The sequence below is a fragment of the Heterocephalus glaber genome, unplaced genomic scaffold, assembly GCF_053883595.1.
Source record: "Heterocephalus glaber isolate CG9 unplaced genomic scaffold, H.glaber_assembly_v1.0 deba00001813, whole genome shotgun sequence".
Taxonomy (NCBI): domain Eukaryota; kingdom Metazoa; phylum Chordata; class Mammalia; order Rodentia; family Bathyergidae; genus Heterocephalus; species Heterocephalus glaber.
In genome coordinates this window covers 3,651,376-3,674,352 of record NW_028258484.1, presented here as the reverse complement: position 1 = coordinate 3,674,352, position 22,977 = coordinate 3,651,376, and the positions used below count along the sequence as shown (strand labels likewise).

At 50.3% G+C, this 22,977-nt stretch overlaps 1 protein-coding gene across 30 annotated transcripts in view; it reads right to left on the bottom strand.

Moving 5' to 3' along the window:
* Window positions 1–1,325: 1,325 nt before the first annotated feature.
* Window positions 1,326–22,977, bottom strand: part of Mapt (microtubule associated protein tau) — a 99,437-nt gene continuing 77,785 nt past the window's right edge. For 20 of the 30 annotated variants that reach the window (XM_087203875.1, XM_021247541.2, XM_087203868.1 and 17 more), the window contains 5 exons: window positions 22,316–22,581; window positions 11,329–11,421; window positions 7,389–7,470; window positions 6,102–6,214; window positions 1,326–2,794 (listed from right to left, as the gene is read on the bottom strand). In XM_087203875.1, the coding sequence (XP_087060001.1) occupies window positions 2,579–2,794; window positions 6,102–6,214; window positions 7,389–7,470; window positions 11,329–11,421; window positions 22,316–22,581 (770 nt within the window). In that variant the 3' untranslated portion in view covers window positions 1,326–2,578. The remainder of the gene's footprint in view (window positions 2,795–6,101; window positions 6,215–7,388; window positions 7,471–11,328; window positions 11,422–22,315; window positions 22,582–22,977) is intronic. The other 10 variants (XM_087203864.1, XM_087203872.1, XM_087203876.1 and 7 more) reach the window with 1 other exon arrangement.

Here is a 22,977-nt window from a genome sequence, read left to right as displayed (position 1 = left end):
CATAATGAAAGTTCTGGGCCCAGATAATTCTTTGTTCTGCACAGCCAGCTCCCAGGTTTCCCTTTAATTGTACCTAAGCCAGAAGTGGTAGAACCAGGCCTGAGCCCTCTTAGTTTCTAAAAAAGCTGTTTCCCTTTCCCCACAGCAGAGTTTGTGCAACATCAGTGAGCTGATGAGGCTTTGGGAACCAATGGTGTCTTCTGACGACCCCTTAGTCGGGCAGCTAGTCCCCTGGAGTCTGTCTAGGTCAGGCAATCCGTCCCAATCCCTGCTGGGGAGAAGCCCAGGGGTGGGGGGGAGCACAGACAGGCTCCCAGGTCGAGGGGTGAACTGCCTAGAGGTTCGTGGGGCTGCATGGCCTGTAGCTCTTCCCCAGCAGGCACTGGCTTCCTTCTTGTAATACAGTAGTTTGTAGGGCTTCAAGGACTGCTGTGGGACTTCAGGCTGTTTCCAGAGAGGACCATCTTCATGCTGCAAACCAGGCTAGCCACAGACTGCTCTGCCACAGTGAGGCCAGGGAAGAGGGAAGCTCCACAGCCTCTGTCCAATCCTGGGCTTCAGGCCTTCATAGTGGGGAGTCCTCAGCCAGAATCTGGTCTCTGTTGGGTCCCAGATGCTGATAAAACTCTTCCAAAACTTGGGAGGCTCCAGCCAAGTGGAACCAGACTAGCCTGTGGCCAAGTTCCCACATGGGGGTGAGAGACACCCAACACACCCATGCAGATGCGCTAGATACCTCTATGAGCATTTCAAGATACATGCGTCCTTTTTTTTTTTTTCTTCTTTTCACTATCATAGTCACTCTTATGAATCCAAACATAAAAAGACAAGTCCAATCACAATGCAACAGGGTGCAGATGGGGAGGGAAGGGCAACATCTATTTATATGTTCGGCTGCTCCCACAGACCAGACAGCGTCACTTCCAGCTGGGACTGGGGTTAAGAAGCATTTCCAAGGGGCACGTTCTTCATTTTGGGGTATGGAGGGCTGATTCCATGTGTGTGGAGTTGAACAGCATATGAGACTGGGGGTTGGCAATCACAAACTGGGGTAGAGTGGGGGACAGAGGCAGTGTGACCCTACCCTGGAAGTCTTGCCCATCCTGGTGCCATCATTGACAACCAGGACCCACACTTCCTTCTGCTGCCAGCTCAACATAGGAAGAAAAGACTCTGGGAAGAAAAAGACTCTCCAAGTTAACAAGGCAAAAAACATCTGAGATCAACCCCGAACAGCCCCATCTTGGCTTACATGTGATGGAAGAGAGGGGAGACTACCAAACGAGGTCACTAGATTTCCTGTGACAGGCACCTCAGTTGGATGAGTGGAACTTAGAGCTAGAGACTGAGCCCTAGCCGTTGTACCTGGACACTCAACTGCAGTGCAGGTGCCTCCACATCTAACCAGTGTCCATGACTGGGGTGGGGGAGGTGGGGCACTTGGCCAGTCTGATGTAATGAGGGGTGGGACCATGACTGGGCTCACAGCAGACATGGGCCCAGAGCAACAGGCAGGGGGGCTGCAGTGGCCATGGAAGGGATGGGAGGCTCAAGACCCACCTCCCAGACATAGCCCACCCCCACAGTCCCTAGATGCCGGAGCCGGAGCTGGGAAGGATATCTCCCAAGAGACAAGTCCTTGCAGAGAGAGCTGGTTAGCCCTAAAGTCCCAGGTCTGTGAGGTGACCAAAATCGGGGCTGCAGTTCCAACTTCAGAACTCTGGGTACCCTTCAGGGTTTCTGGGGGGGGGGGGGAGCGCCACCTTGGCCTAGAACTCCTACCCTGCAAGGGAGGAAGAAAAAGGCTGGAGTTCTGGAGCGTAAAGGTCAGTCTTTGAAGAAGTAATCCACAAGGTGCCACCTCCTGCTGACCTTCCTTCTCCTGACCACTGTCCCACCACAGGACACCCTCCAGAGGGGAGCACACCACCCACAGCAGAGCCCGCCAAGAAAAGCCATAGGGTGGGAGACTGGTGGGTCACTGAGATGGCTTGCCCTTCCCCTGACACACGGGAGCAGTGTCCCCCTTTCCCATCCTGTTCATTCGTCCCTCACACCCAGCCTCTCCTCCCTTTCCCACCCTGACCTTGGCCCCTGCCACCCTCTCCATGGCTGACGTCACTGCCTGTAGCTCCACATACATACCAAGTTTCACATCCTTTGTTGCTGCTGCTGTCCCTGTGACACCCCCAGAAGGGGGCCAGAGGCAGTGAGCACCCCACTCCCTTGAAACCCCCAAAACAGCTTTCTAAGCCTCTCCTTCACTTTCTTCTTCTGGGGGGGCGGGGAGGAATTGCCCAGGAAATGTTGGGTGTGGCCATGTTTTTACATATTTTAAAAAATATTATTAGCCCACTGATCAATTTGGAAAGATGAAATTTGCTCTTATTCCCATCACTGATTTTGAAGTCCCGAACCAAGCTGAGCTACAAAAGCAGGTCAGGTGATGTCCCTATTTACCGTCTGTGAGGAGCAGCGGGGGAGGGCAGAGGGCGAAGGGCCAGATCAGTATTCTTTTTTTCCCACACTCTCTCACTCTCTTCTCTCTCCATGATTATTGACCTCCCCGGGGGCCTGATCACAAACCCTGCTTGGCCAGGGAAGCAGACACCTCATCAGCTAGAGTGGCGAGCTGGAGCGAGTCCACCATGTTGATGCTCCCAGTGGAAGAGACATTGCTGAGGTGCCTCGGAGACGTGTCCCCAGACACCACCGGCGACTTGTACACAATTTCTGCCCCGTGATCTGTCTTGGCTTTGGCGTTCTCTCGGAAAGTCAGCTTGTGGGTCTCGATCTATAGGGAAGAGGTGGTGAGGAAAGGGTGAGATGGATGAGAGGCAAAGGACAAACCTTGCCAACCGCTCCCCACAGTTGGCCTTTGGTGGGAGAAAGCCGGGTTTGAGATTGTCTTCCAACTGACAGTACTTGTGTACAATCCTTCCTTCACCTGCCTCCCCAGAGACAGTGCCCCTCCAGAGCTATCCCACACATTCGCAAATGTGTTGTTTAATACGTATAGTAACAGTATACACATGCTTGGCACTTTGGTTTTTAAACTTAATGCCTTCTGTTCTCAGTACAGAGAGCTTTCCCATGCTTGCTGATGGCTGCTTAGTATATATCATCACAGCAGATGTATCCAAAGTTATCTATCTACTCCCCTGCAGATGGATATTTAGAGTTCCAGTTTTTTGCTGTTACAATGTTGTGTATGAATAACCCTGAGTAATCTTGTATACACACCATTTCACACAGAAGTGTATCTTAGAAGCAGAATTGCTAGATCAAAAGGCATTTTTTTTTTTAGGTACTGGGGCTCAAACCCAAGGTCCCACACATGCTAGGCAAGCACTGTAGCAATGACCTACACCCAAGCTCTGTGCTTTGTTTTGCTAGATTACTGCCCACTTGCAACTGCAAGTCTTAATGGAAAAACTGCAGATCAAGAACTGTCTCCAGAGCCACCAAAGCCAGCCATGAGCCATACACATTCCTCCTTACTAGTGACCAATAAGGAGTCTGAATGTAGCCAGGCGTCCCAAAGCAGAGTGGGAAACTTGGAAGTGGAAAGCATCAGTTGGAGGTGTGAATGGTGCATAATTAACCCACAGTAGCAGACACTGTAATTCTCAACAGTGCTTTCGGTCCTCAACTCTGGGCATCTGATGAAGCCAGAATAAATGTATACCCATACAATTGCAGGGGTCTGTGTGACTGTATGTGCAGAGCCGCTGCTGCAGGGCTTGAATGTGCTCATACAGAAAAACCGAGCTCCCATTTCGGCTACATGCATACGTCTCTCTCCTTGGGTCACTTTAATTTGTTTTGCGGTACTGGGACTGAATCCAGAGCTTTCACACTGTGCTACATCCTCAGCCCTTATTTATTTTTATTTTTATTCTGAGATAGGGTCTCGCTATGTTGCCCAGGTTGGGCTCAAACTTGCACCCTCCTGCCTCAGCTTCCCAGAGTCCTGGGATTACAGGTGTCCACCACCATGCCTGGCTAGAGTTATTGTTCTGAAAGAGACCCTTTCCATAGTACTGCATTTGAAGGGCTATTTGAGAAAAGTTTTGATAAGAACACTGACTTTAATTTTTTTTAGACTGGGTCTCCCTGTGTAGCCCAGGCCAGCCTGCAACTTGCAATTCCTCTGCCTCAGCCTCCAGAGTAGATCAGATTACAGGCCTGTACCACCATACCTAGCTTTATATTAATGTTTTTTAAAGGCTTTGTTTTTACCAAAAAAGCAATAGATACCTAGGAATTTCAAAAATTCCCAAACTGAAAGGAACCCAGGGGGCTGATCATGTGCTCCACTGATTGTCAGAAGTTTTGCTCATCACATTAGGGAGATGAATCTGAGGAGGCTCTGTTAGAAGTCCCCAGGATGGTTTTTCTGAGCAGGGGCAGGGGTAGGGGCCTGCCTACCCTTTCTGGGCCATCACAGAAATAAGTAAGCAACGGAGGAGTTGAGAAGTTTGGACTCTGCAGTGTCCCTAACTCAGGTTCTTAGAGGACTGTGATATACCAAGAAGCTTCCAGACCACTGTCTCATTTGGGTCCCAAGCCCGCTGGGATGTAGCTATTTCCATCCCATTTTGCTGAAGCCGAAACAGAGGTTGAAGATCTGTAGATCTTGCCTAAATGACATCTCCAAGCACAGTCAAGCCTGGAACTTTTTTCAGGGCATAGAAGCTTCCGGAGACTGGCAGAAATCTTCCTTTACCCAGGGAATCTCAACAACCTAGGCTGGCCCCAGACATACTGAACCAGACTCTGGCAGGTGCCAGGCGAGAGGATCACTGAAGTATCCCAGAGCCAGGAGGCCACCGGGGTAAGTGAGGGACAGAAATGGTGGAGCCTTGGGCTCCCAGAGAGCTGGGCTTTGCCCTGTGTTCAGGGATGTGGCCTCCTGTCCCTCTATCTCCCTACTTCTGACAGTGACCCAGGTACTGGGAAGGGTTCCAGCACCTGGGGCTGCAGAAGTGCCACAGAAACTTGTTTCATCTGGTTCTCCATAGAGACCAGAGTTGGCACCCTAGGGAGCTGGAAGGCATGAGGGTGTCTCAGGGCCAGGACTGCTCACCTTCCCTCAGCCCTGGGGGTCCCATTCTGGGGTGATCATACCAGCAAATGCTTCCCCACAAAACTATGCTGTGGGCCATTCAAACAACACATAAGGGGGTGGCCGCCCACTCAGAACCAGGGGCAGAGGTGGCAGGGGCTGCAGGGGAGGGCAAGAGTATGCTGTGCGACTGTCCAGGGCAGGGGACTCCAGGCTGCCACCCAGCACAACTGGAAAGAGCCCAGCTGCCCTTCCTGCCAGCTGTATCAGCTGCAGCAGTGCCCCTTCTCCCAATAGGTTGAGTTTGATTCTACACCTGTTCTGGGACATCCCTTCTCCTTCATCACTCCACAGTCAGCTGCAGGAGCCAGAAAGGGAGCCACCTCCAGAACGCTACGGCAGGTGTGCTTGGGAAGCCCCAGGAGGATGCTGCGGCTGCAGCTGTGCAAAAGAGAAAACATGCAGCCACACAGTCACAGTGTGCTGGGCTAGGGGAGCTTACTTAGGTGCCCCCTTACCACCACAGCCAGACAGCAATGGTCTGGAGCTGCAGGGAACTTCATGGTCCCGCAGCCTCCATGTGAGTACTTCCATGATGGAAAGGCAGAGATTTCAGCATCATTGCTTTGTGCTATCTAGCAACCAAATTAGAAAATTAGGTATGTTCCTAGGACTTGGCGCACCAGGGCCAGCTTTGGGGATGGTTATGTGCTCTTGTGTGTGCTTGTGAGCCCTAAGGCCTAGGAGAGGTTCTCACTTTTGATGACACTAAAAATCACATGGCAGCTTTAAAAACTCCAGATACCCAGTTGTACCTGAAACCAATCAGTCTGCCTCTGCAGCCTCACATTTGTCAAAACTCCTGAGTGATTGCAACTGGCAGCTGATGCCTGGACCAGCTGTTGCTGAGAGTCCATATAGAGCCAATCCGTATAAGACCCCTCACTTCCTCCTTGAAAAACTGGACCAGCTTTGTCCAGTCAATTAACACCCATATCTGACTGTGGCCTCCTCCCTGCCCTGCCCCCTTTACCTTCTTATTCCCTCCACCAGGGACATGGGTGATATTATCCAAGGACCCGATCTTCGACTGGACCCTATCCTTGAAGTCCAGCTTCTCAGATTTCACTTCTACCTGGCCACCTCCTAGAACACAAGACACAGAAAAGCCTCTGCTATGGTTTAGTGGACTTAGCCAAATTCACTGAGGTCTGCAGCCTACAGAGCCAAGTGCCAGGGCCTGCTGGGGCACAGCAAAACTAGGTCAGGTTCCACTGCTCTGGAGGGGAGTACTTGATGTGACTTTCACCATGATGCCAACAGAGGCTGAGCAAGTGATTCCAAACAGAGGGCACCCTTTAGGAATTGACAAGATGCCTTTCATCAGAATGGGTTTGGATACAAGTAGGTCCTTGCAAAGAGCTTTAAAACAGTTTTTTGGGGGGCTTTTTTTGTTTTGTTTTTTTGGTACAGGGGATCGAACTCGGGACCTTGCACTTGTGAGGCAGGCGGTGGAACTACTGAGCTAAATCCCTAGCCAGTGCCTCCTCCTTTTAATCAAGGTATGCATCAAATATTTACTCTGTAAACTCTTCCTCCTTAGATGTTACAAAAGTAAACTCATTCCAGGAGAAATTATGTTAAATTCTAAATTGGCTGACTTCCAACAAGAGAAGTCTTAATATCAACATCAGGTAAGGTACAATCCCACAAGACCTTGGAATTAAATTGAATGTCAAATTAAAGATCCTGATCCTCTCTCTCCCTCCCCAGCCTTTCATGCTATGTAGCCACTAAAATTCTAGTTAAATAAAATTAGTTTCTCTGCTGCACTAGCCACATTTCAGGTGTTCCAGCCACATATGGTTCGTGACTACATTGGCCACCACTGGTTTCTCTTAGTGCAGGGTGAAGAGTGACATGGAGGAGCTCTAGTAGCCTCATTTTCTGTTTTAAAAAAGCCACAGCCGGGGCATAGCAATGGCCCAGAGGTCTCATGTTGCAGCTGGTGTGTGAAATATCCCGTGTTGTCTTGGGACCCCTTTAGGGGCCAGATCAGACCCACTGCCAGCCCTGGACACCTTGTATACAGCCTGCTGAAGAACCATGGTCAAGCCACGACCAGTATTTCCCCTCCCTCCATGCCTCATCTTGGCCAACACGGTCCTACTCAGGACAAGCTGCAGCAGTCATGCATCCTAGGCCCCAGCAAGTTCCGTGTTTAACACAGCCTAGGGATCCTTCCCAGCCGCTTTACCCACCCCACCCCACCCCACCCCAGCACCTTCTTGTCCAAACCCTCGCCATTTGCCAGGGCTACCTGGTTTATGATGAATGTTGCCTAATGAGCCACACTTGGAAGTCACCTTGCTCAGATCCACTGGTTTGTAGACTATTTGCACCTGGAGGTGAGAGAAGATGAGAGAGACACAGACAGAGAATAAAATGGGATTATTTTATGATGGGCGTAACACAATGAGAAGCAGCTGTGCAAGCCTGGGCCACTCGGTCAGTGGTTCCTGTCTGCAGCAAGAAACACACTCAGTCAGGGTGGGAAAATGCATTGTTGAAGTTTGGCCAACCTGCCCCAACGAAGCTGGTCTTCACAAAATAATTGCGGGATCGGAATATCTTCAATCCCCAGAGAGCAAAAGGCCCTCACGGAAAAACAGGAACACCTAGTCATCGTGAAGGGTCATACTATTTATTTAGCAAATACTTCAATGTAAAAAAGTTACTCCTTTCCTGACATGAAATCGACTGATCACATTCAGTGAAGACAAAAAGGAAAAAGTGGCTGACATGATCAGTATATGCAGCCTTTACAAAGTCTCCCTGGGAAGGCCAGCATGTGGTCTCAGCTGGGCCTGGGAGAGGAGAGGCCTTGAGGATAGATGGGTGGGCTCCATTCCAGGAAGCAGCCACAGACCGCAGCTCCCCCAGCAGAGTGAAATGGTCAGCAAGCAGGGCCCAGAGTGGCAGAGCACCCAGGGTAAGAGCCAGCCTGCACCTGGGCATACAGGGTCCTGGCCATTTCACCCTCTGCCAAAAGGAGCAAAGTGACACCAGTAGGATGGGCAGGTGCACAGCAGAACCACAGATTCAGCAGCATCTCAGCCAATGTGAGCAGACTCAGACACGTGGGAAGACTACAGGCACCAGGGCTCAGAGCCAGCCCAAGGGTCCAGTGCACTCCTGCCTGCAGGGAATGACAGCCCCTGAGCCACCCACTGATATCAGCTCCCCTGAGGGGGGACCCCCAGGGGTACAAAGCTATGGCTGTGAGGGGCCTGGGTGGCCAGTTACTGGGTCCCAGGAGCCTCTTACACTGACCTCATGTGGACACAGGAGGCTCTGGGAGAGAGGTGGCCTCAGAGTGTGAGAATCAGCTCAAAGCCAGCAGAAAAAAGGAGCTTCTACTTAGGTCTAAATGGAACAATCACACGTTTTGTTTGAAGCCATGTTGGCATTTGCTGTTTATCGATGGAGAGGTAAATGAAGCATAGGAACATGTGTGGGGAGGATGAGGGAGTGCAGCCTGTACCTAAGGTGGGGGGAGGAATAAACCTTCATGATTTCGCCTCCAAGTCCCCAGGTGTTAAATTCGCTCACAGCAGACCCAGAGAGCTGTGGAGTAAGGAGGGGCCTGAGAGAAGCCTGAGGATGAGTTTGTGCACATAAACTTCCATCGGACCTGGCCAGCCAGGAGGATGACAGCATCTCTGAGCTCACAAAACAGTCAGGTGGGGAGTGAGGATCTGAGTCCCACATCTCACAGGGTCATACCCACTGGGGACGCCGTGGCGGGGGGGATGTCCTCAAGGATATTTGGAAGAAGCCAAAACATTTTGTTTTGTTTTTCTGAGACAGTCTTGCTTATGTACTTCAGGCTGGCCTTGAACTCACTACATAGCCCAGGCTGGCCTCAAACTCACTGTGATCCTCCTGCCTCAGCCTCCCTAGTGCTAGGGTTACAGGTATGTACCACCATGCCGAGTTTACTGGAAGAAGCCTCATTTAGAGGGTAAGGACCATCTGTACATAGGTCTGGGGACAGCATGAGCTCTTGGCTGGGTGGGCAGAAGAAGGCAGATGGGGAGGCTGAAGCAGTGCTGCTGTGACCAGAGCCACACTCCCTTCCCTCTGGGCGGGGCAAGGTCAATAGTAAGAGGAAACCAGGATGATGCAGGAGCAGGAGATGGAAGCTGGAATGGGCAGAGGAGCCAGGAATGATGGGTAGGCCCCTAGGCAGGCAGTCAGAAAGACTACAGCAGGTGGGGAGACTTGGAGAGGAGCCTGGAGCCCAGCCAGGAGGGTGGCATCTGAAGTAGAGGAGCCCTTCCAAGCTGGGGAGGGGCAGGAAGCAAGGAAGAGGCAGGATCCAGTGCCCCAAGATGCCAGAGGTTGACAGAGTACAAGGGGTCATAACCACCATCAACCTTCTCCAGAAGGGCTTTCTTTGAAGACCAAGGAGAGTGCTCAGGGTCAGCCTGGGCTATCTTGTGGCTCTGTGTAAAGTCACAGGCTGCCACAGAGCAGGACATATTGAAGGAAGCCCCATGTGTCCTGGGCACTACAACTTCTTTGGGACGGTCAAGTACCTGTCACCAGAAGGAGTAGGCCACATTGTCCATGTACTCTGTCTTCCTGCCCTCCCCTGCAAGGAGCGTCTGCCTTCTGTGGCCGATGGCCCTGCCAGACAGCTGAACATGAGCCAAACCATAAAACACATGGCCTTTCTCCTCTGGCCTGAGCAGACATCAGCAGGAGCAGCCAGAACTCAGGACTCAAAGCTAGAATCCCTCAAACAGCAGCTGCACAGGGGCCCAGGTGCAAGCAATGGGCAGCAGGTGGGTGTTGCCCGAAACTTCCTCTCTCCTCTTGGCAGAAGACAAGTAAGTGGGAGGGACAGGAGCACAGGGAGTGGGGACAGTGGAGACACTTAGCAGACACTGGAGAGGAAGCCTTAGTGAAGGCCATGCAGCAGCCGCAGGGCAAGCTCTTGCTATTTACAGGCCTTAGAGCAGGAGGAGGTCAGGTGCTCAGGGCTAGAGACTGCACATTGCAAGAATAAACCCTCTAGGCCAGATGCAGCAAGGGTCCTATTCTGGAGGGAAAGCCCTCCCAGGGGGCTCCAGCAATCAGGTGGTGCTGCCTGCTGGAAGCCAGGCCTTTTCTCTCAGAACCCAGCCTCTCCCCGCATTTTTTTCTGAGACAGGATCTCACCAAGTCACTACATTTCCCAGGCTGGGCTCAAACTTGCAATCCTCCTGCCTCAGCCTCCCAGAGTGCTGGGATTACAGGTGTGTGCCACCATGCCTGGCTAAGGATCTCAACCCTCCCTCCCTGCAGTTCCCAGGTGTTGTGTTCACTCACAGCTGACCCAGAGAGCTGGGGAGTGAAGAGAAGAGCCTGCAGATGAGTTTGCACACACTGCTCAGTGGACACAGGACAGCAGCAGGAAGACCCTGTTTCTGAGCCCATGGATGTGGGAAGTGAGGATCAAGCCCCACATCTCACAGGGTCACACCCCTGTGACCCAGGGCGTTCCCAGGGACATTTGGAAGAAACCAAATTTAGAATGGCTGAAAGTACCACTTCTCTGTCAAACCGACCGCAGGCAGAGTCACCTGTGGCACGTCCATTAGGCTTTTTGCATCTGGAGTCCACTTGAGAATGGAGCTGGGTATAAACCTAAGCTGAGAGGCTTAGGAACTGGCTCCTCTCTCAAAGATGCAGGAGACAGAGTGGAGCAGAGAGTGGACCCGCTTGTCCTTAAGGTGGAATAGTAAGACCTCTATGTCTACTGGTCAGAACAAATGGGCCACCTGCCCACACTAGAGCCACCTAAAGTGAACCTGCCCTGGAGACAGAGAAAGTGACAGTGCCACCATCTTCCTCCCCAACTTCTAATAGGGCTCCTGGGGCAGATCCAGGGCAGTGAGTGGGTCAATGATGGGCATCATGCTGTGAGGACCGAGCTTCACAGGGAGGGGCCAGCGAGAGGATCAACCAGCGTCTCTATTCTGCCCACACAGCCTCACAGCCAGGGCCCTTTCCGGAACACAAGGAAGGGGTCCTGGGAAACAGTCAACACAGTGTGGGGATTTGGATCCTGAGCTACATTGTCCTGGGATACATCGGGAGATCCTGAGCCCGAGATGATTTATTCTATGCAATGCTTTGCAAGTATATACACTCATGCCACTTCTCAAGACTGAGACCGCAGAACGGTGCATGGAAAGTGTGAAGGTACTCACACTGCCGCCGCCCGGGACGTGTTTGATATTATCCTTTGAGCCACACTTGGACTGGACGTTGCTAAGATCCAGCTTCTTATTAATTATCTGCACCTTTGATAGCCAGAAAAAAGGATGAGTGACACACCACCCACGGATCCGTCCGCTCTGCACCAACACTTGCTTCCTGTCCTTGGGTGGGAGGAGAGGCGCTCTGCGCACGGGTGTCTGGGGAGGGGGAGACCAGCCGGCAGGAGGGGAGGAGCAGGCTGCCCAAGAAGAACTGCAAATTGTGCAAACATGAGATTACAAGACAGATCCCAGGAGGAAGTAGGTACTTGCTTTACAAACATTTTTGTGTGTGGAAAGGGTCCCTCCAAAAGCACCTTAGGGCCCTGTGAGTCAGAGGTGAGGGCCAACAGGTTGGGATGGCAGAAAAATGTGCCCAAATACATCCATATATGAGCAAATAAGAAGTCCCTGGTGTCTTCACTCACACGTCCTCCCAAAGTGGCAGAGCATCTCAAAGAACTCATGTGGCTGTTCTCAGGCCTGCCGGGCACTGCAATCACCTGTCGATTTTCTTTGAAAGAAAACTCCAGGCCTGGCAGGTGTGGCTCAGTGATGCAGCACTTGCCTAGCATGTGTGAGACCTGGGTTCCACCCAGGAGGTTGAGGGGAACCTTAGACCCATCCTTGACTTAGGATCAGAATCTTCAGGAGTAGGCCTTAAGTCACTACACTTGGGACAAGTACCTTGTAACTGCCATGCAGCTAGATCTGAGAATCCTAGACCTGCTGGGTGTCTCACACAGGGCCTCATAGAGAAGACAGACTGTGTCCCCTCGCAGGAGAGCTCTGGTCTATGGAAGATGGGAACAAGCCCTCCTCTCACCCCAGGCACCCTCAGGAGCCTGGGCCTGACCCTGCTGTGCTCTGTTCTCAGTGGCTCTGGAAGTGGGTTTGGCTACCTGGCCCATGGCTGCATTTCTGGGGTTTCCTCTTCGGCACCAGGGAAAAGCATAGAGGTGATTTTTCCCTAATTTGTCTAAATTTATGAAATAGACAACCATAGCTCAGAGATGGAGAGCAAAAACCTGCATTCTGTTTGCTGGACCAGGGATGCTGCCTGTCTCACTAGGTCTCTCCCATCTAGGGACTCTATGGAAATAGTGTCTCCGGGTTTTTATCAATTAAACATAAATCAGGGCCAACTGGAGTTCCTAATTAAGAACCAGCAGTGCTGATTTGGTTTCTAAAAATCTGAAAATAGAACTAGACCTCCATTCGTGCCTTTTCCGATGCTGGGCTTGGGGGACCAAGACCTGTTGAGCCAGGTTGGGGACAAGGCACTGCTGGCTTCCAGCCTTGCCCCTTTATATCTAAATTTTACTAGTCTGAATCTGAAAACCTCAGAATCACATCTTTAACCCACCTCTTCATTTTCTTTTATGTTCCTTTAAAGGAAAACAAAAACAGGAGCCAAGCATGGTGGCGCACACCCGTAATCCCAGCGTTTGGGGAGGCTGAGGCAGGAGGATCATAAGTTTGAGCCCAGCCAAACTGGGCAACTTAGTGGCTTAACAAGACCCTGTTCTCAAAAAATAATTATACATATATATATCAGTGCTTTCCTAGTATATCTTGAAGCCCTGGGTACCAACCCTGGTACTGCAAAAAATAAACAACAACAACAAAACTCTATTTTTTCCATTAGAAAACAACATGATTTTTGAAAACAGAGGTTTAAAAAGCAAAAACAGTTGCCTTATCAATCTAACACAAGCACTATTGCATTTTATTCTATTTCCTTGAGTCTTGCTTATATATAACTACCACCACACATATACAAATGATAGAATTATTGTGTACATATAATTTTGAATCCTGCTTTATCAAGTAGCATCATATCCTAAGCATTAAGAGTAGTATTACTATTAGTATTTGTTGCCCAATTTGGCTTCTCTTGGGCTCAAGTGATCCTCCCATTTCAGCCCCTAAGTGGCTGGGAATATAGGCTTTGGCCACTGTGCCCCACTAGGCATTATTTTTAATACTATGTGCTATTCTGTTTTCTGAATATTGTTCCTGTACTATCAAACACATGCACTGATTCCACTGTAAATAATCAGAGTCCCATGAACCCCTTTCTAAAAGGAATTCTTTTCCATATTATAGATTATTTTCAGAGCAGAGTCCTAGAAATAGAATTTCTGGGTCAAAGATATACATATTCTAAAAACCCTCAGCATGACTCTCCAATTGGCTTTCTAAAAGAGATGGATTGATTTTCCCTGTGAACACTATTGAGAAAACCAGCTTCACTCTATTGCTGCCAGCATTGGGTATTTAAATAATTGTTTTGGCTCTTACCAACTCGATTACTTCCAGGCAGAGACAAGCTTTTCCAGGTCAAGGGCATGGGCTGGCAGCCAGAAAGCTTGGGCTGGAATCCTGGCTCAGCCACTGACCTTAGGTAATCAACCTAAGCCCTCTTTGCCTCACCCTCCTCACCTGTAAAATGGGAACAATAATAGTACTGACCTCCTAGATTGTTTGAGAGATGAAATGAGTTAATACCTGGAAAACACTGAACATAAGGCCTCCTGGACATAGTAACTATGCAGTAAGTGGTAGCTATTATTATCATTATCATCCTGGGAATAACACAAAATCATAATTACAGTGCAATGCCATAAAAATGGTTTTGCGTATTGGCCAAATAAGCACAGATACACTGTTGGCTTATTCTGCATGTCTTTCTTACTGAATTGCTCCTTTACTCTCCTGTTGTGTTGGTAGGTATGTTTCTTCTAGCATACAAATGGTTACATTTTTATAGACTCAAATATCTTCCTTTATAATTTCTTCTCTGGTGTTTAAATTCAGAGTTGGATAAAGTAACTCTGTGTGGCTTTTCTTGCCCACGGTCACCCTTGTTTACAGACTAGGACACCATCTGAGGGCCGGTGAGGCTCAGCGACTTTCACAAGAGCTCAGTTCTGGGCGTCTGTGTAGCCACAGGTCATCCATATGACAAAGTTTCTCCTGAGCTGTCCTTGAGGCTATTGCCTCACAAACCAAATACATAAAAAAAACCCTGCTCCTTTGGGGCACTGACGTTCTCTCCTGCAGGCTCCAGTGGGGAAGGGTGGGTGGGAGAGGCTTCTCACACTGCTTCTTAAGGAGTCGCTACCACCCTCCACACAATGGCTGTTTCACATGATGCTGGGGGTCAAACCCAGGGCCTGCTGTATGCCAGGCAAGCTCTCTACCACTGAGCTACCCTTCATTCCTTTCTATTTTTAAATTTTGAGACAGAATGTCACTCAGTTGCCCAGGCTGGCCTCAAACTTGTGATCCTCTTGCCCCAGACTCCAGTATGCTGGCATTACAGGCAAGCACCACTGATTTTAAGGACTCCTGCATGAATTCCACCTTGGGGAATCATTTTTTATTCATAACTTTTCATTGGATAAGTCTTAGAAGCTGATGTGCTTGGTTTCAAAAAGGAATGAGAGCACTTCAGAATTAGAAAATACACACTCATTGATGAAACAAGAAAATTTAAAGGATAATGTTAAAATAAGGGGAGGTAATCAAGACTGACAATTACAAGACTGATATATTACATTTAGCTCTGAGCTTCCTAGAAGTGAAAGCAAAAATAGAAACATGATGGGTTATATAACTCTCCTTATTTGACAAAGAAAATTTAACCAGGTTTTCAAAGAAGGTAACCTTGTTTTCAGTACTAATCCATAAAAGAAACTAATCGTGAATTAAAGGACATCAGGCAATGACTCAAGGTCTGCAACATACATAGTGACTTTTTTTTTCCCCTGCCTGGCTTTTTCTTGTTCAACCCCCCAAAAAGGCAATAAGCTTTTGCAGGAGTTGACAATAAACACAAATATATTTACAAAGCAGACCTGAATTACTGTTAGTCATCCAATTACATCAACACTCTTTACAGAAAGGGAGAGAAAAGGGTAATGTCTGGCCTTATGAAATTGGAATCCTGAAATTTAATTTCTGAGCTGGAATAACAGATGATACTGAGCTTCAGCTCTGGACAGGCACTAGAAATACTCATCAGGGGAGAGGATGATGTTTTGAGAGCTCCAAATTTTGACCAGAGGGACTAGGGAGAGAAATATCTGTGGCCCGGGTTTGACCCCAGAGGAAGAGGCTGCAGGGAGTGAGTGGGGGCCCTGGGGCAGGTCCATTTTGGCTTAAACCTTTTTCCAGAGAACACAAACCTGTCCCAGGCTCTCACCAGGCTTTGATCTGGTTCTGTCTGAGCTCAGATTTCTCAGGCCGCTCCCTCCCTGGCCCCAAGTTGCCCCCCCACCCCCAGCTCCCAGACCAGCTCTGGCCTGATTCAAGCACTGCCTGGCACTTGCTGGGCTGGGCCATGCCTCACCATGGTGAGCAGACCAGTGCAGTGCTCTGATGGGAAGCTACCCAGGGATAGGCACTGCACGTCCACAGCAAGCCGTGTCTTCAAGTCCAAGGTGATTGGCCTGGGAACTAATATGGGAAACCCTGTCTATTTCCTATCAAGTCAACTGGCCAAAGAAGAGATCAAATTACAGGGAATTGCCTTTAGAATTATGGGCATTGTTTTTTAGACAGTGACTGCCTCAGCTTCTTTAAGATGATTTTATTTACACAAGAGTTTTCAGAAGGACAGACACATAGGGTACAGGACTGGATGCCGCAGGGTCTCAGGGTTACAGAGCTGTCCCAGGGAGGGTCTGTCTGGCTCTGCTCTTTGCTACTGCAGGGCCTGACAGCCTGTCACTGGGTCCCAACCCTGACACAGAAGGAGAGGCAAATTAACCCAGGTTCAAATTCATTTTATTCCACATACATGTTCTACATGTACACTTTTAAATGTGACAACTGGGACTTCGTTAACAAATATAAGACATTTAAAAACACTTAAGTTTTCCGTAAGTATCAGGGATGAAGAAGAGGAGCAGATATAGAGGGGTGAAAAGAGAAATAGCTGCATGTGGTGATGTATGTGGTGGTGTATGTCTGTAGTCACAGCTACTCAGGAGGCTGAAGCAGGAAGACTGCAAGTTCAAACCCAGCCTGAACAACTTAGCAACTTACTGATACCCTGTCTCCAAAAAAAAAAACCCCACATAAAAAAGGGTTGAGGATGTAGCTCCGTGCAAAGACTCAAGGAGGGTAAGATTTAAACTGTGAAAAACAAATCAAAACAGGGTTGGGTCCAAAAACGGAGATGGCCATTTACAGCGTTCCATTGCCATCTTGTGGCCATCTAGAATACTGCAGCCCAAGCCTTGCTGCGCTCTATAGCTTGGAAGTTTCTGTTCTTGAATTCCCAGGTTCCATCCTTCAACAGGCCTGGACATTCTCAGAGGAAGTGATTTTAGATCTACTCAGAGCCAATCAAGTCACCTCCATGGCTGAGCACTGAATGGGCAGTAGAAAAAAGTTTTTAATTTCCAAGTATTTGTAGTAACATTGGAGATACTTAAAGACAATTCAGTTTTGGTTATTACATTATAGTTAGAGAACATACAAGTGCAATTTCTGCTGCCCTATATTTATAGGTGTTTTTCACTTTCCTTTTTTTTGAGACAGGGTCTCACTATGTAGTTTAGGCTGGTCTTGAACTCACTATGTAGCCTAGGCTGGCCTCGAACTCACAGCAATCCTCCTGCCTCAGCCTCCCAAGTGCTCAGACTACAGGGATGCACCACCGTGCCCAGCTCCATTTGTTTGCTTGTTTGTTTTGTATTGGAGATTAAACCCAGGGCCTTTGCACTGATCTACATCCCCAGCCATTTTTAAAAGTTTTAAATCTTGGGCCGGGGATTTAGCTCAGTGGTTCTGGCGCCTGCCTTGCAAGCACAAGGTCCCAAGTTCGATCCCCAGTACCAAAAACAAAAAATGTTTTAAATCTTGAGACAGGGTATTGCTAGGTTGCTTAGTTGCACAGGCTGGACTCTAACTTGCAGTCCTCCTGCCCCAGCCTTTCAGAGTACTGAGATTACAGGTATATGCCATCATGCCCAGCATATTTAATGTTTTACAGTATCAATTATCACACTGTTAGACATTTAAATTGTTTTTTGTTTTGTGATTATAAAGATTAATATACATTTTTGTGCTCACTGATTTTTCTGAATTTCAGGTCTTGTTTCCACCATTTGGAATTCACAGCACTTCCTGTGTATGGGACTCTACAGAGGGCACAGAGCTCTCAAGGTAGCCTGGCCAAGCCTCCAGCCTAGTCCAGTGGCAGGAAGCATGTGTCTGTCCCTTCAGCAGATCACTGACTTAGCAGGATTAAACTGTGAAAACTAGAAATAGTACCGCATCGTGTCCAAAAGGACTGCAGAGATCTGCACCTTTACCAGGACATGAGGCTGCTGAGCGTGTACCACTCATACCCACAATGGATCATTTTACATAATTTTAAAACTATCTTTTCAATGCTGGTCCTTCAGCTCTGAGCTCCCTGGTCCTGTCCCCACATGCCACCCTGGGCTGGGTAAACTCAGGAGGGGATGGGAGGCTCAAGGCTGACCTGGTGGGCTTTGGGATGACTAAGGAGCCAGGCTCATGGGATCTACAAATGGGGACTGGGTTAGACCCAAAGGGGGACATAGTCATCAGCTTTTGGATACATGGGAGGCCCTGCAGCTGGGGCTGAGACTAAAGGTCAGCAGGTAAGTCTCTGGGGACACTGGGCCTCAGCCCGGGCTGACGTTGGTGATACCTGGGGAGGCCCACCCTAAGGCTGCAGTGGGGCCAGAGAGGCTTGGGCACTAGTTACTTAAAAGAACCCCTAGCTGGCTCTCCAGGGCCCCAAGTTCCAGCCCCTTCTATCCTTCAATCCCCTTTATTCCACCACCTTGTTCTCCAACTGATTCTTTGCATTTTACTTTTAAAAACATTTCATTTTCGGGCCGGGGATTTAGCTCGGTGGTTCCGATGCCTGCTTTGCAAGCACAAGGTCCTGAGTTTGATCCCCAGTACCAAAAAAAAAAAACCTGTCATTTTCAGCCAGGCGTGGTGACGCATGCCTCTAAACTCAGCACTTGGGAGGCTGAGACAGGAGGATCACCATGAGTTTGAGGCCAGCCTGGCCTATATAGTGAGTTCAAGACCCTGTTTCCAAAAACCAAAAAATTTTTTCTTTTTTCATTTTGGACTCTTAGAGTAATAGAAGTTCACTGTAGCAAATCAGGAAAACAGAGAAAACGCATAAAGAAGAAAAAAGATATTTTATATTTGTTCCAATCAGTGATTTAAATGGATGCACAGGTGACAAACAGGCCCAGGCTCTAGCTCCCCTCTCAAGGTGAGCATCCACTTGAGGTCTGTTGTGCCGATCTTCAGACCCTCAGAGCTTTGTTCCTTTTATTGCTAAAACCCTAACTGAGCACTTTGGCACACCCGCCACAGGGACCAAGATTTCAACCCAACCCTCAGCCCAGTTCAGAAGGAAACTCGAGGCCTTGTCCATGGCCCGTCCACCCCTTTTCCTTTCTTTTTATTTTTCCTGGAGGCCACAGGATTGGTCTTTGTTGCTGTGGTTGAGCTGTCTTCATTGCAGACTGTTTTCTAGGCTTCAGTGAATTTAAGGGAGGCGTTATGGCTCCTCTGCCACCTCTCACACTTCCAGCCCCAGGAATCCCAAGAGAAGTCACTCTCTCCTCTTGTTTCTGTGAAGAAGCCTCGGACTCTTTCTCCTTCACTCAGGAGCCATGGACCTGTTGTCCCTCTGGCCGCCCCCTCCACGCTAGGCAAAGCCAGGGGCAGGGCGGTCCGAGAGTGCCAGGCAGGTCCAGCCTGGAAGGAACCTTCTCGGCTCAGCTCCGTCCCGCTAGCCTCAGACCACCAGGCTGACACCAGAGATGCATCCACAAGTCCTCCACTGTAGAGCCCTGGAGTCTTGGCCTCTGCCTTCCCTCGCACCCAGGCCAGGGAGACAGAAACAAGTCCAGTGTGCTCTGGGCTCTCATAGGCTCAGGGCACAGAGGGATCCAGGAAGACTTCTTGGAGGAGACGGCACTGAACCAGCGGTTGGGAGAGGGGGAGAGGTGAGGGAAGGCACGTGGAATGAGGGAAGGAGGCAATAAGCAGAGTGTCCCCAGCACAGCAAGACAGGACAGAGGAAGGGGAGAGGGGGCAAGTGGGCAGGCAGCAGGAGTAGGGCCAAAACCCAGAGAGGAAGGGGCAGATTCAGGCTGTGGGGAACAGGGCGTCACTGGACATAGCCTGAAGGAACCAACATCTAGGACCAGGCTGATGGGGGCAGGGCGATGCCAGGGATGGAGCCTGGAAACCAACGCAGGAACAAGGGTGGTGACGGGAGCTGGGCAGGAGGGTGAAGCAGCTGCCTGGGTCACAGCACCTTGCAGCAGCTGCCTGCCACTGGCATGAGAAGACCTGGTAGGCAGCCTGGGCAGCTGAAACAGGTGCTAAGCACAGGGCAGGAGCAGCCAGTCAGGGCACCAGTGGGTCCTCGGCAGAGCATCAAGGCCTGGCACCCCAGGGAGTGAGGGTCACTGGGGTCTCAGCATGGAGACTCCAGAGATTATTTTTGAGAAGTGAAAGAAGACTGGAAGCCTGGAGATGACAGAGCCAAGGTAGAGGCACCAAGGTGGTTGTCAGTCTCCCTGGTTTTCGTGAAGGACAGAGGATGGTGGTAACCCGGGAGTTACTTCACTGGGGTGACCCAGCCATGAGGGGGTCCCAGGGAACATTTTCTTTTAAAAACCACACACAAGCCTAAGCAGGGAGAAGCAGAACCTGTAGCCAGGATTTTTGCCATTGGGCAGGAGACCTTAATTAACAGAAAGGCTCATTCTTCACCTCCCCCATGTCCCCAGGAAGCTGTGCAGTGTCCTCACAGCTAGGTGTGAGCTGCCATCCATTCTTTTCTTGCCTAGAGGGTGCTCTACGCAGGGCCTGGTGCATGGAGGCTCTTGAAAGCTGCTGGCCGAGTGGACACACGATCTGTACCCACATCCTCCATGTACCCAACTGTCCTCTTTTATCAGAGAGCAAGCAGCTCCACATCCCCACCATCACCAGCAGGGGGTCCCACATAACACAAGGTTGATGGGGTGGTGATGGGTATCCTTCATCACGCAGGGAAGAGCCGTGTAGCTGGGAGGAGCTGAAGGTCACTGCTTCCCTGTTGCCACAGCATAAGTCACCATGACTCCACCAGTCACAGCTGCACAGTCTGCTCAGTGGTGAACTTGCCATAGAGTTTGGTTTTTCCTTTCCAAAATGAGGGCAGACAGTCCCCATGTGCTATGAAAACTGGGCACACACAGGCGACTGCAAGGCTGAGGGCTGCAGATGCCCGGTGGGAAACCATCCCCAGCATGCCAGCTTACTCCCTGGGCTCCCCTTCTCCTAGAGTTTCACAGAGTGGTCAACTTTAAGCCAATGCCCCTGAGCAGCTGGCCTGGGCACAGGAGGGAAGCATCTTCCAGAGGGGGGTTTGGAAAACTGTGTGTGTGTGTGTGTGTGTGTGTGTGTGTGTGTGTGTGTGTGTGTAGTTAGCACAGGCCCAGGACCAAGCTGTTGATCCAAAGACCTAAGAGATACCGATGAGACTTGGCACTGCAATGCCCCACAACCAGCCTCCTGGAGGCGGGACAGAGATCTGCCGGCCCCCTGACCTGCAGAGGCTGCCTGGCCTCCCCACGGGCAGGAGCCTTCCGGGCACTGCGGACTGAAAGGCCAATGGAAGCCCCATGCTCTGCAGGAAGCAAAGTGTAGGTCTTCAGGTCAGGGCAATGGCTACCTCAGCCGATGGCCAGGCCTTGCCAAGAGTGACAAACAGCTGTCAGCAGTGGGGAAGAATGTCTACCTTGGGGACTCGAGCTGTCTCTAGAGGTGAAGCACTGGCCCAGGGATCTGTGACACTCCCTCTGCCCCTACCTCAGCCCAGTGAGCACCCCAGGCCACCCTATAGTGGTCTCCGCAGCAGAACCATGATCCTCCATGAATCATCTTCTCCTTCCTCTATCCCCCTTCCAGTGCAAGGTAGGGAGGAGCCTTCTGGGCTTAACTGTGCTTCTGCTTATATTATGGTCCCAACCCATAAAACCTCAGAATGTGACTGTGGAGTGATACCTCAGTTCATGAACTTAATTCATTCCATGCTTCTGGAAAAGATGGCCACGTTAATGTTTATCACCCAATGCAGAGTTTTCAAACAAAACCAAAATTTTGCCAAATGCTTCTGTTTGTGGACCAAATTGTTCGCAAAAAAAGCATTTGTGAATCAAGGTGCCACTGTGTTTGAAGACAGGGCCTTTAAAAAGGTGACTCAGTTGACATGAGGTCATTAGGGTGGTCCTAAATCAATAGGGCTGGTGTCTTCCTGAGGAGATCAGGAAGCAAAGAGCTGCAGGCTCGCCCAGAGGAAGGCAATGTCTGTCATCGAGGAGAGGCCTCCAGAGAAAGCAGTCCCACCCGCACCCTTCACTGTAGGCTTGTAGCCTCCAGAACTGCGGGGAATGAAGTTCTGTTGTTTAACCAAGGTCAGCCCTAAAAAGAACACTGGAGGCAACAGGGACAGAGGAGGAAGGGATCAGCCAGTCCCTGTCTCCCTCCACCTCATGTCCTTGGAACTCATTTCTCCACTGTTAGGACATCCAGAGACTTGAGCCCCCAGAAGAATCAGCTGTTCCAAATAGAACCCCTGAATTTCCCCAGAACTGAGGAGTAAGAGAAACCTAACCTGGGCCAGATGCCACCTACAGGGGAAGTGGGCCCCATAGTGGAGCCCTTGGCCACGTAACCTCCATCTAGTTGGCAGAAGCTGAGGTGAGAAAGGAAAGGACTGCTATGTTCTCTTCCCTGGGCAGGGGATACACGCTTGGTGGTGACTCTAGCAGAAGCCGGGTAGAGACTGGGTGCTCGGGGAGGGACGGGAGCCAGCGGTGCGCATGGGGGGTAGGGACACCATCCTATGCAGCCATCTGCATGCCCTTACCTTCCCACCTCCCGGCTGGTGCTTCAGGTTCTCGGTAGAGCCGATCTTGGACTTGACGTTCTTCAGGTCTGGCATGGGCACAGGGGCAGTCTGCAAGCGGCTCTTGGTGGAGGATGGTGACTTGGGTGGAGTGCGGACCACTGCTACCTTCTTGGGCTCCCGGGTGGGTGGGGTTGGCAGGGATGGGGTGCGGGAGCGGCTGCCAGGGGTTCCTGGGGAGCCAGGACTGCTGTAGCCACTGCGATCCCCAGATTTTGCTGATTCACCTGAGGAGAAGGAAGGTAGTGAGGCCAGGGGGCAGCAGTCAGCAAAAGCCCTGGGCACGGCTGTCTGGGGCCCACTGCCAGCTCAGGATGAGAGCAGGCACATGGGGACTGGGTAGGAACAAGGTTGAGAATTCAGTGAAGCAGCAGAGTGAAGCACTGGAAACTATTTTTGGAGAAGCATTACCTCCTGCCTCCCTTGTCACTTAGGGACAGTGACACCCATTTATTTCCCAGGGAAGCCGCAGAGACCATCAGTACCCCAATACCCAATTCCTCCTCCCATTGTCCTAAGGTCAAGAGATGGGCTCCAACTAGCTCTATGGTCTCCGGCAAGCACTTCCCCTCTCTGAGCTCAGCCTAAAACGCAAGTGACTATCCACTTGCTGTGAGGGAGAC